The sequence below is a fragment of the Protopterus annectens genome, chromosome 1.part1 (genome assembly GCF_019279795.1).
Source record: "Protopterus annectens isolate FY-2018-M chromosome 1.part1, PAN1.0, whole genome shotgun sequence".
NCBI lineage: Eukaryota > Metazoa > Chordata > Ceratodontiformes > Protopteridae > Protopterus > Protopterus annectens.
Window position 1 is genome coordinate 993,666,376 of NC_056726.1, and position 17,162 is coordinate 993,683,537.

The 17,162-nt window shown below is 38.1% G+C and overlaps 1 protein-coding gene across 1 annotated transcript in view; it reads left to right on the forward strand.

The window, feature by feature from the left end:
* Positions 1-17,162, forward strand: part of TMC4 (transmembrane channel like 4) — a 666,263-nt gene that overhangs the window by 473,637 nt on the left and 175,464 nt on the right. Inside the window, exon 9 of the mRNA XM_044087548.1 lies at positions 12,462-12,635. Within this exon, the coding sequence (XP_043943483.1) occupies positions 12,462-12,635 (174 nt within the window). The remainder of the gene's footprint in view (positions 1-12,461; positions 12,636-17,162) is intronic.

Sequence of the window (17,162 nt, forward strand, 5' to 3'; positions counted from 1 at the left end):
TGGGTGACTTCTCCTGTAGCACAAGACTAGTCACCAGTGGCATACCACAAGATTCTGTGCTGGGTCCTTTACTGTTCCAGACACCTGCAGCAGCTGGAGAGACCAAAGAGGTTTCTCACCAAGAATATACACAGTACATAAAACAAGTCCTAAGTGGAAAGACTGAAAGCCCTGTCACTGTATTCTGTCTCCTACAGGCTACTAAAGGTTGACCTGTGTCTGACTTTGTCTCTGACCCTGCCCTCATGTAAATGTTACACATTTGTAAATCAAACTGCACGAGGGTTACTCGATCCAGAGATCTTAACCTAGCCTCTGACATGAACAAATCATGCTGGAAAGATAGATACATCTCCCAGAGACTACACCTTCTCTGGAAGAAACTTCCTATTCATGTCAAGGAGAGCCCCTCCCTCACCCTTTTCAAATGCAACCTAGATCAATGGATGGGTGACTGTAAATTTACCCATGGAATAATATGGCTAGGCTTGGAAGGGATCTTGGGCCATTAGCCTAGTAACCTCCTATGAACACATATCTGTCCATCTCTATTAAATCAAGTAGGTCTTCACTTAGATCATAGTTTCATAGTTTCATAGTATAGTACTAGGCTATCTGCCCTGGGGCATTTGTAAGCCTAGCCATAGTGATGTGGCTTTTGCCACCCCATGAAATGGTACAAAAATGTACAGAATAAATCTAGAATACTGTGCCTCTGTCTAGTAGTGACACAGTGAAGGTTCCCTTATATAATAGAATTAGTTTACTGTGCCCCTGTCTAGCAGTGACACAGATGTGACCCCTGGGGTAAACTTACAATCTCCCATCCACTCATCAAGATTTCTCTTGAAGAGAGTCAGTGAGGGGCTCTGCCTAATACGAACTGGGATCCTGTTCCAAAGCATGGGAAGCCTCTGGGTCATTTTCTTCTGGACTGAGAGTATTTTCTTTGCTCTGTTTCCTGCTCTTTCCCTTGTTGTGCAATTCTAACTGGACTTTCATGCAAGCATTCCATTGACAACTACATATCATCACCCTATGGCATGTCTTTTTCAGATGCATTCTGCTCCATTTGTTGCAACTGCATTTGGAGCCCCATTGGTCCATCAAGTTGCAATATTACCTGTTTCCATTTTCTCCTGCTCTTCCCTTGCTGTGCAATTCCAACTGTACTTAAGTGCAAGCCTCCTAAAGAAGGCTCCAGAACATCATCCTGTGATGTACCTTCTTAAGATGCATCCTGCTCTGTCTACTGCTCCTCCACATGGAGAATTATTGACCCATCATAATGAAATATTGTCTGTGTTGCGGTTTCCACTCTAAACCATTCACTTCACAGATGGTCTCACTTACATTTCTGTTTGTTTCATTTCTGACTTACTAATCTTTTTTTTTTTTTTTACATTTTCTGTTTGCAATCTTATTTTTTGTATTGTGAAATATACCATATGTAGGTGTTTCTGCCTGTATTTCTCTTCAAATATCTTTGGAGCTGCATGTTTTTGTAATAATAAATCTGTCTTTCTTCTCTGCAGACATAATGCATCATATTATATATCTTTTTCTTTCCCATATTCATGCTTTTTTTATATATCGCTTACAAACCTCTGATCCTTGTGCTTTATCTTTCCTTCCTCTGCCACTTCCTTTTCCATGCAGCCCAATGTTTTTTGTAGATAATGTTTTCCTGATCTGTTGCATTAAAGCCATTAAATTATTATCCATAGCTTTTAACAGTTTTGCCTATGCAAGTATTTTTATTTCCTCCAATTGCTCTCTTACTCTTGCTATGTATTCTCTTTCTGGAAATTCTGTTTTGTTTGTTTGGTCTGTTTGTGTTATTTTGTACAAGCGTAACAATACAAGATCCCTCCCTTATCATCAACAATCTCATTTATTGTCTCTGTGCCACTTACTTAGCTTATCAGTTTATTTGTTTCTTGTGAACTACTTTTTCCTTCTACCATGGAAGGGGCACCATTCCCCTGAGCCTGACTTAGCCCTGTGGCAGGAATGTTTGCAAGATCTGAGGATTCTAGTCCTATCACCAATGCATATGCCTGAAGTAGGCACTTGTTTATCCTGAGACATGCACTTAACCATCTTTTTATTTTTGACCTACCCTTTTCCATGATATATAAAATACAGTTTATATATTAGTGTCATCTTGGCGAGATTTTGTAAAAACATGGTCCCGTGCCTGAAGGTACTCACCAGGACTTGAGGAATTCAATTGGAATTCTAATTTTCTTTTCTCTTCTCTTCCATATGATGGACATTAATTGTGACAGAGTGAAAAGTTAAATATATGATCTTCACATAGCTTAATAAAGTGGGGATGAAGGAGGTCACAACCTCAAGGGACATCATTTGGAGTATTTTCAAGAATGGTTTTCAATTGTTTTCTCCATACAGGTGAAAATAAGCCAGTTATGAAAAGGGGAGGGGGTGTTGATGAAGGGGTGTGTACTGAAATGTGAATATCATAAGAAGCTGTGAGAAATCATTAAGGAAGTTACACTTACTATATACTTGTCACATTTATAGTTTGTATCTGTAGGCCTGTTTTTGGGACATCAGCATTATTTTTAATGCAAATTAATATAAATGAGCAATAACAATAAGGCAAGGACATGGACTTCAATAAGATACTACTTGGACTTTATATGTACTAGTATAAAGGAAGTATGTGGTTTTAAATACTGAATGAAACTTTTTGTCAGAAAAATGTTGAATAACGTTTTTAAATAAGGAAGTGTTGCTAAGCAGGCAAGCAACTATCCTTAAAACTCCTGTTCCTATCTCAATTCCTTCCCGTCTTAACTTGCTTTTTCTGTTAAAATCAATCAACTATTTTAAAATAGGGCTGATGTTTGACAGTGTGGCACAAAGGTTTAAGATTATGTTTCAGTAGAGGTAAATCATGCAGAAGACCTAAGTCTAATTCTCACAGGCTCCATTTTTGTGTTGCACATGTCTGAGCTAATTATTTGAACCAGTAAGTGCTTGTGGGTCACCCTTAAAAGGGACCATATGCCCAGTGGGCTTACATGGCTAAAATTATTATTATTTCTTTTTTTTTACTGTTTATATTTTACTTGATTTGGGAGCCTTCATTCTGTACTATAACTCACAAGGCTTTTTAGCTGTGCAATCCTGCTGTAAACTAGAGTTTACAAGCCTCTCCCAGTGCTGTTTCTGCTGGACACTGAAAGCCCAAACTGATAAGGCATCACATTAGTTTCTTAAATCTCAAGTTGGCCTCTGTTTCATATCATCCCATTTCAACTAGTGAACACTGTAATATTCAGAATGTTAGTTTTAATTGTGTATTGCTCTTTTCAGCATTTTCCCTTGTTTTAACCAAAAGTCAACTGTCTGCATTTTCAGCTTGATTTGGAACCTTAGTCAAGTATTATCCCTCACAACAGTGGGAGAACTGTGAGTTGCTGCAGAATCTGAGTGTCATTTATTTCATTTCTTCTTCGTTTTTTTTTTTACTGTTTGTATTTTGCTTTGTTTAGGGACCTTAGTATTGTAGTATAACTCACAATAGTGATATATTTATGAATTGGTGCAGGATATGAGCCTCATTATTACATTTCTACTACATTTTTCTGTTTGCATTTCACTTGGTCTGGGAACCTAGACTTGTAGTATAACTCACAGTAGTGAGAGAATTGTGAATTGCTGCAGGATCTCAACCTCATTTTTACCTTTCTGCTGCATTTTTACTGTTGAACTTGACTTGGTCTGAGAACATTCGTCATGTAGTATCATTCACAATAGTGAGATAGTTGTGAGTTCCTGCAGGATCTGAGCCCCGTCTATTACATTTTCACTGTATTTTTTTCTGCTTGCAGTTTACTTGGGCTGGGGACCTTAGTCTAGTCTTGTAGTATCACTCATAATAGTAAGAGCATTGTGAATTGCTAAAGGATTTGAGCCTCATTTATTAGATTTCTACTGTGTTTGTTCTGTTTAGACATTGGCACCTAGAGTTATACAATTTTATTTATTCATTTATTTAAATTTGTTGACCGGGAGTGTCCGACTGGACGTAGGTCCATTTTCAGCGGAGGCCCGGGGAGAAAAGCTCCACAGTTAAAATAAACAGACAGTATTTACATTGGATTACATAGTGATTAACAATTTACATAGCAATTACTTACAACATATTTACAGATGAAGAACATAGTACATCAGTAGACAACTAGAATCTTTATCTGTGAAGTGCATACCAGACATTAACAAATGTTACAAAGAAGAAGAAGTTCATGCTGTATAATAAGCACTGGCTTATGAGCCTGAAGTAGGCACTTGTTTATCCTGAGCTTGCTATAATCAAGGTAGTTAGTGGAGTGGAAAGAAAGGTAGTGGTTGGATGGGGTGGATGATATTAGAGTGGGAGTTGCAAGGGCAGAGCCAGCATGTTTTTAGTTGCGCTTTTAGTAAAGTTTTGAAGTGGGTGCATGATGGTATGGAGGTAATTGTGGGTGGGAGTGAGTTCCATAATTTGGCTATGGTGCAAGAGAATAGTGCTTCACCAGCAGAGTTATTGGCTTTAGTGATCTGCAAGTGATTTTTGCTGCTGGATCTTAGTGGTCTGGTGGTGCAATAGGGTTGGAGTAGATTCTGGAGGGATGGAACATTTAGTGGATGGTTTACTAGTTTGTGGGTGAGTGAGAGTTGATACCACTGAAGGAGGTGAGGGAGTTCAAGCCAGCCCAGTTCAGCAAGTGAGAGACAGTGGTGACTATGGTAGGATGCCCCTGTGGCGGATTTGGCGATTTTGTTGTAGCAGGTCTCTAGCTTGTTTAGATCACATTGCCTTAGGTTGGTATATATTGGAGAGGCATAAAGTAGGGTGGAGATAAGGTGGGAATTTGCTATTGAAATCTTTGCTGCTTTGGTGAGAAATTGCTTATTTCTGTATAACGCTCCTAGTTTTTTGTGGACTTTTTTTATAGTCATGGATATGTTATACAATTTATCATATAAAACTTCCCCTATTATTTTCTCAACTATCTAGCTGAGTGTAGAGCTGTTAGTTTGCCCACCAAGAAGCATTACCCTATGAGTGTTGTTTAAGATCAATCATATATCTCTCCCCCAAATCTAACAACTCCAAACCCGACTGCATCACCCATCATAGATCACAAAAAAGAGGATTCGCACCCATGCATGTACACTTTCCTACTGTCTCTGTAGCCGGCCTGGTGAAAATGGGCATCCTGAGACAATGTAGCATTTGTCCCATGTTTACTGATAACCACCTTATTCTTAAACAGACTGACACATTATGTGAGAGATGTAATGACACTATGTCTTTGGAGGCAAAACTTTCACATGCAGACACTGATTTCTCCAAACTGGTTGCCAGTAACACATGCACACGCGTGCAAACACAGACACACACACACACACACACACACACACACACACACACACACACACACACACACACACACACACACACACACACACACACACACACACACACACACACACATGCACACTACACCTACTATGGTCAGACACAAATGCTGAGGCTCCCAAATGGAATCTACCCAAACCTCAAAGGCTTCCCATATGGTGACCTCAGCAACCTCCAAAACACTCTACAAAGACAATACTCCCCAGGGCACATACAACCACATCTCACAACATCTCAGCCTGTAAGCCCTTAAGGAAAACTCCACACACACCCCAATATATTGGTCATTGGAGACTCTATTGTGAGACACACTGATGCCTCCTTCACCAGGCTGAGCAAGGATACAGTCACAGTCAGTTGTATATCAGGGGCAAGGATCTGCGAGATCACACATGCATTCAGGACACTGAAACACAAACAACAGTATGACTCTGTCATAGTCCATGTGGCTATTAATGGCCTGAAATATACCATATGAAGAGAGACAGGCTAGATCTTTCAGACTATGTGTCCCAGGCAGGTATGAACTTGCACTGAGCAGCATTCTACCTTTTCCAAGGATGATGCCACAATACAAACAGAAGATGATTGACTTTAACAATTGGCTTGGCTATTGGTGTTATTCTAAGGGGATCCAATATTTGCCAACTTGGGAGAACATAATTGGCAGATCATGCTGCTTTCCCAGGGATGGTCTGCACCTATCTCCACTAGACGTTTGGATATTAGCCAAAACATTATCCATCCCTGTAGTGCCTTTTTTAGGCAATGCCAATCTGATAACCCTTCCAACATAGGGAAGTAAATAGTGTGGGAAGAAATAGCCAGGGAATTGTTATGGCTAGGCTTGTATAGGCCCTAGGGCCGATAACCTAGTACCAACCTATGAACCTAAATTCTATGCAAGATAAACTAAAGGTGTTACTGCTCAATGCTAGGAGTCTCAACAAGAAGCTCCACTCCCCAGAAGCACTCCTCACCCTGGAGAATGCTGACATCTATGCAGTCACTGAGACATGGTTTAATGCCATGTAAGGCAGCACAAGGCTATAATGCCTTCCACAGACACCTCACAAGAAGGGACAAGAGGAAGAGGTATATCAATCTACATAAAAATTAAGCACATTTCAAGACTGGTCAAATAATATGATGTGCTTGAGCTACCCCATCTCCAAATAACCTTAAAGTTCCATACTATATCCTTGCTAGCTATAGGTCCCTGTCTATGACCCAGGCTAACCCTACCAAGCACTTGAACATACTGGAGTTACTCACAATTCAGCCCAGCATCATATTCAAGGGTGATTTCAACTATCCCTCCATAAACTAGGATACATACACAACCAGCAACATGCAGGTTCAAAGATTCCAGGATTTTGTCAAACACCCTGGAACAGCTAGTCTGCACACCTACTAGGGGTGCAAATATCCTGGATCCGGTACGCAGAAATATGAGTGAAATTTGCGCACCTTCCCCACCCATGTTTAATGTCCTCACTGATCAGATCACAAAGTTGTTACCCTTGAAATAAATACAATGGTTGAACTTCTAGCAAACCCCAGAGCCTTTAAGAATTTCTCCAAGACTATACTACCTCCTATTAAGTGATGGCAAAGCTAAATTCCAAGCCCCTCAAACTCACAGAACACTGTCACAGTGGCCTATGCAGAAGTGTTTACAGAAACCCTATAACAAATGTAAATGACTGCATAGAAACAGCAGTATCAAACCAAAATAAACTGAAGACAAACTTTAAAAACAAGCACCTTTGATGGACCCCCAGTATAAATAGGTTGTACAGCAACAACAAAAAAAAGAAAATACTTTCCAAAAATAGGATGGGCTAGGCCCAAAACACAAAAAAAAACCTCCCTCATCAGTTCAACAAACAACTCAGAGGACTAATCAATTCCACCAAAGCCAACACTGAGGCAAAATAGACTCCCAGGCTAAGGATAACCCTAAACTATTTTTCAGTTATGTATGCAGCCTTAAGGGGAACACCCGACAGTGTGCTGAACTAATAGTAAATGAGATTTCCTATACTGAACCAGGGTATATAGCAAATTTGCTGGCCAATACATTTAGTTCCAATTTTACCCCTTATCATCCCCACCCCCCACCCCCAGGAAATAGCCTCTACCTTTTCATCCCAACTATGACTAAACAACAGGTTCTCACTGCACTTCCTAAGCTAAAAACACTGCATCAGTGGGTCCTGATAATATCCCAGGATGACTTCTAAATTGCTTGAAACATGCCCTGTCAGGCCCACTAGAATCTCTGTTCAACCACAGCCTCCAGGCAGGTTTCATCCCTTTGAAATGAAGGATAGTAACAGTCATTCCTTTATACAAAGGTGGACCATCAACAGACCCAGGGAACTACAGACCCATAAGTTTGATTAGTCTTATATGCAAGGCCATAGAAAGAATTATCTTGGACCTGATAAACAAAGACAAAGGAAATCTTCAAACTTGGTAGACTTCTTCAAGAAGGTCACTAGAGCCATGGACATAGGCAAAATGGTACATATTACTTACCCTGACCTAGCAAAGGCATGTGACACAACACCTCACTCAGGTATTATAGGAAAACTCACAAACCAAATAGGCTTACAGATTAGACACATGAAGTTAGGGTAGGAGGAATCCACATCCATCTAGAGGCATGTTAGTAGTGGTATTCCACAGGGCTTGGTACTGGGACCTCTCCTGTTTAGAATATACTTTTCAGAGGGCCTTTGACAGACCAGATTTGCTGGTGACTGCAAGTTGTGTGCAATTATCAAATCCCCAAAGATGTAGATATTCTCCAGGAGGGTCTGACACAGACAAATAAGTGGTGCCAGAATCATGGCCTAAAGCTCAATGCAATAAAGTGCATAATTATTTTCTTTGAGAAGACAATCACTCCTGCAAATTACAGTATTGATAACACTCCACTAAGAGAAGACCCAGTGGCAAGGGACTTGGGAACTCAGATTGACAGTAACCTGAACTTTGATCACCATGTCTCCATGGTACTGAGAAAATCCTTCTATATGGCGCAACTTATAAGTAAGGGGATGGCATCTAGATCTAAGGAGATAATAGTCCCACTATACTCAGCCCTCATTAGACCCATAATCAAGTACAATGCACCCTTTGACATGTACCTGACCAGGCATTCGCAACAGCTGCAATGGCCAAAGATGTTCCTCCCTAAAAGAATACAGGGTGTAAATAATATCCTATGAGGACTACCTTAAAGCCTGTCTCTGTTCCCAGTCTCCTACAGACTACTGAGGGGCAATCTATGCCTAATTTGCAAGGCATTCTCTGATCCAGTCCTGATGGATCTACACATTCACAAAACAAACAGCACAAGAATTACTCAAGCTAAAGATCTAAACCTTGTCTTTGACATAAATAAAACATGTTGGAGGGAGCGGTATGTGTCTCACAGATTATCCCTTCTCTGAAACAAACTCCTCATTAATGTGAAACAGAGCTCTTTCCTAAGTTATTCAAATGTCGTTTGGACCAATAGATGGGAACTCGCAAATTCACCCTGGCTTGTCACCTGTGGCCGTTACGGACAGGGGCAGTTTGCAGATGCCCTAAGACACAGGCATATACCAAAGCCATTCTAGCCCATGGGCAATGACAATTGGGAAAATTGGGACATGATAGGCCAGGTTTAAAACTGCTATAGGCCATTAGCCTAGTAACATCCTATGATCCTTTGAGTATACCTGCATAAAAAGAGCACATGGAACACTGGAGTAACAAAGGTGTAATTCTGAATCAGGTTCACAAATATGTCTTGAAAGCTATGCCTAAAAGATCTGATCCATTATGTATGGTACATTGCTCCAGCGACTAGCCTTTGAAGTCAGAGATGGACACATAGCGTGGGCATTTTGAGTCATACTTACTCCACAAAGTCATTTTATAATACTGAAAATATTTTCCAAGATCGTCCTGGAATGTCCAGAATAACACACTTAACTCAATCATACATATGCAATCTGGCATGGTTTGCTGTATGTACTGTGCTGTGCTATTAGAAGTTTCTCAGCTTTCTCAGCTGATAACCTATGTGTATTGCTTAAGCTGCTGCTGAAATTCTCTTGGAGTTTGGATTTTTTTATTAAACCTTAAATCAATTAGGTGTTTGTCATTTTGTTCCAAGGTATACCGTAAACTAGGATAATCATCACACTGAGTGAGATACTTTTGTGACTGTAATTCTAAAAGTAAATAAAATAGCAAGCTGATACTTTAACCATATTTAACTTTCAAACTGGAGTAGACACCCTCCTGATGCAATTCATTTGTAATGGTAGGTCATGTTTTAAGATAAATGAGATATGTGGGTTGTATACAGGATGTTTTTTGTGAACATTGTGGCTACTGGCTTAGTTTGCTGATTTTAGAGCAAACATGGGATTTGGCACATACAGAAAGAGAGTTGCATTATTAGAGAATGAATGCAAGGAAATCTTTTTTTAATACTAAACAGCCCATATCACTAAAGCCTCAGTGTTAAAAGTGTTACAGTGATTTTCTTTTGAAAAGGCTCAAAACCTCAGCAGGGGTTACCAAACAATGTACATCCAAAACTGTAAGGTGTGTATGTTTACAGCCCAAAACCACTCACCTAATGAGCCCTTAAAAATGTTCAAACTATTTGCTTGTCTTAGCCTTATTGGAAACTGATTCTGAAATCTGATTGAATTATAAAATAGTTTCCTTTATCAACAATCCTATATATTTCAGTTTTAATTAATAAGGATTGATATCTTGTCACATATTTGTAAGCAATTGTTGTGGCAGTCTTCATTGACCTATAGTTTTATATATTTTTTTTAAATTTCTTTGCCTCTGAACTCTTTCCAATCTTTTGATACAGTAACATTGTACATACAAAACATATCCCAGATGGGCTGACCCAGCACTTTATGCAAGGAAATCATTATCGATGGCTGTCTAGATAATGAGACTATTAATACAGTTGTATTGCTATGAATGTTTGGGTCTATATTAGATGAACGAACGTTCATCTTAGCGAACGCTTACATGAGCGAAAATCCAGGAACTCAAAACTGCAATTGTGGGGGGCTGCACCCCCCGCTAAATATATAGTCCAACTCCGAGATCGCACTACAGTGAGGAAAGGCCAAATATTCCCATATTCACTGTACTGTGATCTCACAATTGTGGTTTCGAGTTCCGCAATTTTCGCTCATGTGAGTGTTAGCTAAGATGAACTTTCGTTCATCTAATATATTCCCAAATGTTTTATAGGTAAGTACTAGGCTAGCTGCCCTTTTGTGTCATTTTTAGCCTAGACGATTTCCCTCAAAGGTAAGAATCAAACCCTGTACTTTTGTCTGTGATGTAAACACTTTAACACTTATGCCAACCCACAACAACTTATGTCTAAGCCGGGGTTACCAAAAAAAAAACATTAACCAACATGGTGGAGCAGGAGTTTGAACAAATTATATAATGACATCAAAGGCAAATCTGCAGTCAATTTCCTAGTGGTCAGGACAAAGAAAGATGCAAAAGATATAAAGCTCTACTATAGAAAAACAAAAAGAAAGCTAACACAATATATATGAACATAAGTTAGTAGGGTTCACAAAAGACAACTAGAAAACATTTTCTAAACAGACAGAACTACTTTAGGAACACCTCACACAGGATTATGTTTCACAATAGGGATGATATTACTAACAATAAAACCATCTCTGAGTGATTTGTTAATAACAGCTTTAATGATGTAAGGAAATGCAGTGTCTCCTGTCATAACTGAATTTAACCATGAGCTAAACCAATATAGTATGACAGTAATTGGTATATCTATACAACTGATGCAGGAAGAGAAAATTCTGACATTGCAAATGTATTTTAATAGTTTCTGAATGTTTCCAGTAGTGCCGCTGTATAAGGTTTCTGTTATACTTCATACCTGAACAGTAAAGCTACAAATCTAAAAGCAGTGTCCAGATAAAATTGTAGGCTAGGCAGACATAAAGCAAGAAGCATCGGTGCAGCAAAATGGGCATTTTAGATTGTTTAGAAAGAAGTGATTTTGTACATAAAGGCCAAAAATGTGTAGGGACTTTCACCTTATCTAACCAGTCTTGCCAATAATGGGACAATGCAGCATGTATATAACCTGTATGATGCAGCTATTCCACGGCAGGCCATAATCACAACGTATTTCTTCGCAAGCTAAAAACGTGCATAACATCCAAATAGAACTGAAGCTTCTCTTGACTTTGTCCCACATTCACAATTATATTTACTCACATAACTGTCATCCCTGCTCTATTCTGCTCATATTAAATCATACAAATTCCAACCTGTTCACCCCAAACCTCTCTTCTGTTGCACTCCATAGCATCCTAAACATGTTATTCCTACTGCTTTTTTCCCTTTCCTACTCAGTGTTCCTAATAAATTCTACCTCCCTATTCTCTGTTTATCAGAAATACATTAGATGCAAGACAACCTTTTTCTGTGTGCTTCATTTGTTGTACAGCCTATCATATTCAAAGAGCAATCTTTTTTTACAGCTGATACATAAATTCTATTACATTCTCTAATGTATAGTGTCACACATTCTTTGTAATTACTGTATTTCTCTAATGCATGTGTATAACTTCATTGTGTATCCTTGGAGCTTTTTCCCTGGGCCTCCTCTGAGAAAGGGGTTTACAATCCTGATAAACAACCAAATGGAAATAAATAAATAAAACTATGCAGGCTCTAGTCCTTTGGACTGGAACAGTTAACAGGTGAGGACTGTAATGTGAATGGCAAGCGGAAAGGCATGATGCACACAGAATCCACACAAAGATGTAATGATTGTGGTAAATGTGCTCTTAATAACTGCAAGTGAAAAGCAACCATTTTGGATACACAGTGAAAAGCAGCACAGAGAACTGAGGCATATAGCATACCTTACTAGGTAAGAATGCATTCTAAGAACTTTATTTCTAATTATTTTTTTTCTGATTTACTACAGATGGAGCTTGAAGAAGAGAAAATGCGCAAACAAATGGCGGAACGGACAATTTCCCAGCAAGCAGTGCTCTACAGTATACGAGTTTTCCTAAATTTAATTGTTCTCACTCTCCTGGGAGCATCTTTCTACTGTATTTATCTATCTACTGATTACTCCCAGGAAGTTCTTTCTTCGGTAAGTCACAATTAATGGCTCCTTTCAAATGTCAGTGAAGATACCACATGGTTATGCCTGACCAATGAATCAGGCATCATCTGATAATGTTATGGTCTTTCTACATGGTGTGTATTTGTGTGTGCGTATGTGTGAGTCTGTGTCTGTGTGTGTGAGAGAGGGAGAGAGACACAATATGTGTTCACAACTAAGCAGTGGCTGTAGTTGTGCAATGACTGATTGATGTATTAAGAAACTTCACTATGTCATTCTAAATCATTTGCTTTGTGGTAAACAAATTTAAAATAATAACAGAGCGTGGCATCTGGAATAATGCTAGAAGTGTTGCAAGAAGTATGCATTTTGAAGGAACAGTCTGATTCATGTATATGAACTGCAAATATTACAAACTAAGCACAAGAAAAAAATTAAGCCTTCATACAAAAGGTCTACTATCACCATGGAGTAGGATAGTACTCCAATGAATGTAAGCGAGAAAATAAAAAAAATACAAGAACTTGTATGAATAATCAGTATCTGAGAAAAGCAATCAAACAGAACTTGTACTTTTCTTGCAAGACACGTTCTTGGTCTGCTTGTGGCCTCCTTTAGAATGGCAAGGAATTTACAAGGATTTTTAATATCCTAATGTTTTCACTGAATTTCACAGACTTCAAAACTGTTAGTTCATTGGGTTTTGCTGTGCAAGCCTAGAGCTGGAAGCTTCAATGCTTTATCTCTTTATTTTTCCAAATGCTTTGGGTTTCTAATACCGTGACAGGGATGGACCCTGTTTTTTAGTCAGGGTCTTATTAGAGTTCAAGAAATTAGTATTGCTTCAGTCTTTAATGTTTACCTGTAGTGCTCTTCTGAGCACCCACAATGTATTCAGAATTGTCTCCTGCAGTTCATATGGGGTTACATATACTTGTAACATGTTTATATATGTTTGAAAATTCTTTCTTATTAGTCCTGTTGCTTTTAATCCTGCTGGAACTCTCTGAGGATATCTATATTCCACATTGCTCTAGTTTTTATTTGGAAATCCTGGTATTTGTATGACTTTGGGTCTCTCAATACCTAGGACACTAGTTGGGTATAGCTATTTCAATGATTAATGCTACTTTTGTCCTTTTTTCTTGATTACTATATCTGGTTTTCTTATTTCTGTTTTCTTAACTGTTGGTATTCGATGATCCCATGTGATCCAAACTTCATCCTTTTCAGTAGTTCTGTGTGGTTAAATTATCACCTGTTGCTTTTAATAAATTTTGCATGTACGAGTATTGTTCTTTCCTGTAATTTCTTTCTTACTCTTGCTAAATGTCCTGTATGTGGAAGTTATGCTTTCCAGTTAAACTGTTATAGTGTTGGTTGAAATCTGTGGCAGTTATAATACAGGCTATAAGCCCGGTTGAAGTGGTAAATTTAGCATTACCCACACCCAGAAGTGGTTGGATGGAGTTGGGCCAAGACCGTTATTGCTAAAAAGAGAAACCATTACTTCTAAAATTTATTACTTAATTAATGCTATAACTATGCAATTTCTTAATGAGATGTCTTTATATCTGCCTGTTAGTTCTGAATATGCTATTGGCGCTGGCGCTTTATCGCATTCGGCATGAGCAACATCAGTGTTGTATCAGGCAGATCTCCGTTGCTTTCCCCGTGATGTTTCGATGTGTTAATTTTAGTGTATGTTAAATTTATAATACATTAAACATTTAAATTCTTAAAATATTTGCTTAGTTTAAAACTGCTTATTTTTAAATTTATAATATTAAATTCAAAAAACAGAAAATTAAAAGCTAGGAGATCTTGCTTTCTCCGTTTTTTTTGCTTACGCTGTAAATGGGTTTAATTTGGGTGATAACATTAAAGGCAATAAAATAAGCAGATCTCCGTTTAGCGTTTTTCTTTTCGCTTTATATATTAAACCCATGTAAAGCGATTAAGTGTTGTAAAAAAGTTATTTAAATGGAAAAAAAAAGGCGAACTTAATTTTTTCTTTTATATTAACTTAGATTACAACACAAGCTGGCCAATCAAGCAATGCGCGTGTTTTTGGGGATCATGGTATAATATTTGTTATAGTATTTATTCACTGCAATTAGGTTTGTTTACTTCGAGTTTTTGTATGCCCAATAACATTCTGTTAACGATGTACTTGCTTTCTATACTTTCCTTAATCTTTGTGTAACAGAACATGATCTAAGATCTAATAAAGCTAAAGTTCAGTTTGAAGTTGCATTTGCCAAACTTCTCTTGCATGAGAAAATAATTTCAAAGTTTGCTAATGAGGTATTTAGTTAAACTAAATGCATCCTTGGACTTTGGCAGTTGATGTGGTATAACACCATCTAAAAATGGAGTACTTTTAATACAACGTATGTCAGACACAGCTCCATGCAGCTTCCATTTGAGATTGCCACTGCTTCAGAAGCATAACACAAAGCCATTTGTGTTACTTCTGAAGACATAGTCAACCCATCGATGGACAATTTAACTGTTTTGGTAACAATGAAGGAGGATTGTGATGTTACACACAAAACAAATGTAAAGCTGAGAGAAGATATGGTTGTGACATAGTTGACTCCTTTATGTGGCCATAATTAGCAGTGAGGTGTTTGACCAGATTCTATGAAGATTTCATAATATTAAAAACATGCAAAACTCACAAATTAAGAAGGACCTCCATAAGGTTTGGGAAATGATGAACTACCTGGAAAAAAACTCATATTGAACCTCTCAGAGAAATATCTCCATTAAGAATTCTAGCTGAAAGAAAACAAAGTGGAATGGAATCACAAAGCAGTTTTGGCAGTATCTGAAAAGCATTCTTATTAAAGAACCAGTTCTGAATTTATATGAGCCAGAAAGGCCCATCAAAATCTCATGCATTCCAAATAGCCCTCAGAGATTTTTTGCTTTAGAAATATAACAAATGGCAACCAGTATCAATGTAGAAACCAGCTATGCCCAACCCAAAAAGAAATTACATAGCATCATACCTGCATGTGTAATCCCATCATAGATTAGTACTAAGCTAACTAATCTTGCGAGCCATTTTAAGCCTAGCCAATTATCCCTTGTGAGACTCAAACCCTGCACCTTGTATTTGTAAGGCAAACACCTTAACCATTAGGCCACCCTCCCAACCCTCAATAATTTCATCAGTTTGTTGGAAGGCAAACTGCCATTCTAGAAGCTGATCAAACCAGTGGTAGCACTGTTTGCAAAGTCCTTAATGGTTTAATGATTGCCTACTGGGAATTGAAAGGATGCAAGTTAAGCTATAATGCTGTACTCTGAACATAGTATAAAATTCTTAAAAGCTGATGCATACTGCATGTGCACTTCTGAGAGATGTTCATGAAAAGGCTTGGCATTCAAGTTATGAATTCTGTTATGATATCAGAGGGACTTTGGGAGAGAAGTGCTGAAACAAATCCACAAATGTTACATGGGAATTGAAAAATGCAGGAGAAAGGTCCATGACAAATGTATTCGCCAAAAATAAATCAAAATATTATAAGTGAGGTATCATCTTCAGTACTAGTCCAGTAGATACAGAATATCTTTTTGTTCTTTCAACACCTTTGCTAAACTTTAGCAACCAGCTTCTATAGGGCCTTGCTTTGCTTCAATTTGCTGACTTAGTAAGATAAATCTTCACACTGGGCAAAGAGCTATTATGTATTAGTGTAACAGTTCATTTTCAAACTGTGTCAAAAACCTTTGCTAAACTGTATCACACATTTACTAGCTCCTTGTTGCAGTTCCAAACACAAACAAATAGTGACTGGCTATCATTTAAGCAGTCGCAATTTACTTGTGAATGATTGGTAATACTGCTTCCTCAGTCTGGCACCTCAACTGCAGGGCTGATCACATTCCCTAAAACTTTGAAGGTGGGATAAGCACCCACTTTCCTCAATTCTTTCTATGGCTTTCAGACCAGTAATCCTAATAAGCATTGAAACCACTTCACATCTGTACCTCAAATACATCACTAAACGGCTTTTTTGCTGACTTTGTTGTAATTGCCAACATTTCTTAATAATGAAATATGCAGGCTGAATGACCGTTGGAGTAATATTTAATCATGGTTCCCAAAGCTCCCATTGTTAAATGTGTACTTGCAGAACTGATCTTTATTAGCATATTTAATAATCCATGTCCCCTTGATGGATAATATTTAATAGAATTTGAGTAATCTTTTAAATAAGGTTTCTCAAATTATTTTTACTGCTCCTCAATATTGCATGATTGTTTTAAAACTGTGTCCTCCCCTTTGTAATTATGACAAAATAAAGGTGTTCAAAATTCATTTTCATATTTTTTAACTGCTTACCAGCTAAGTATTATATAAAACATAAAACACTAAATGCAAAGGGAAAAAAATGTAAATTTAATAAGCAAAACAAGCAATATGCCTAAGAGCACAGGGCTGTTACAGAAAGCCAGGTCAAATAAATGTGACTTTGGTGATGTCTTGAAAGAGGCCAATGTGGAACACTTCCTTAATGACCAACGTAGGAGGTTTCA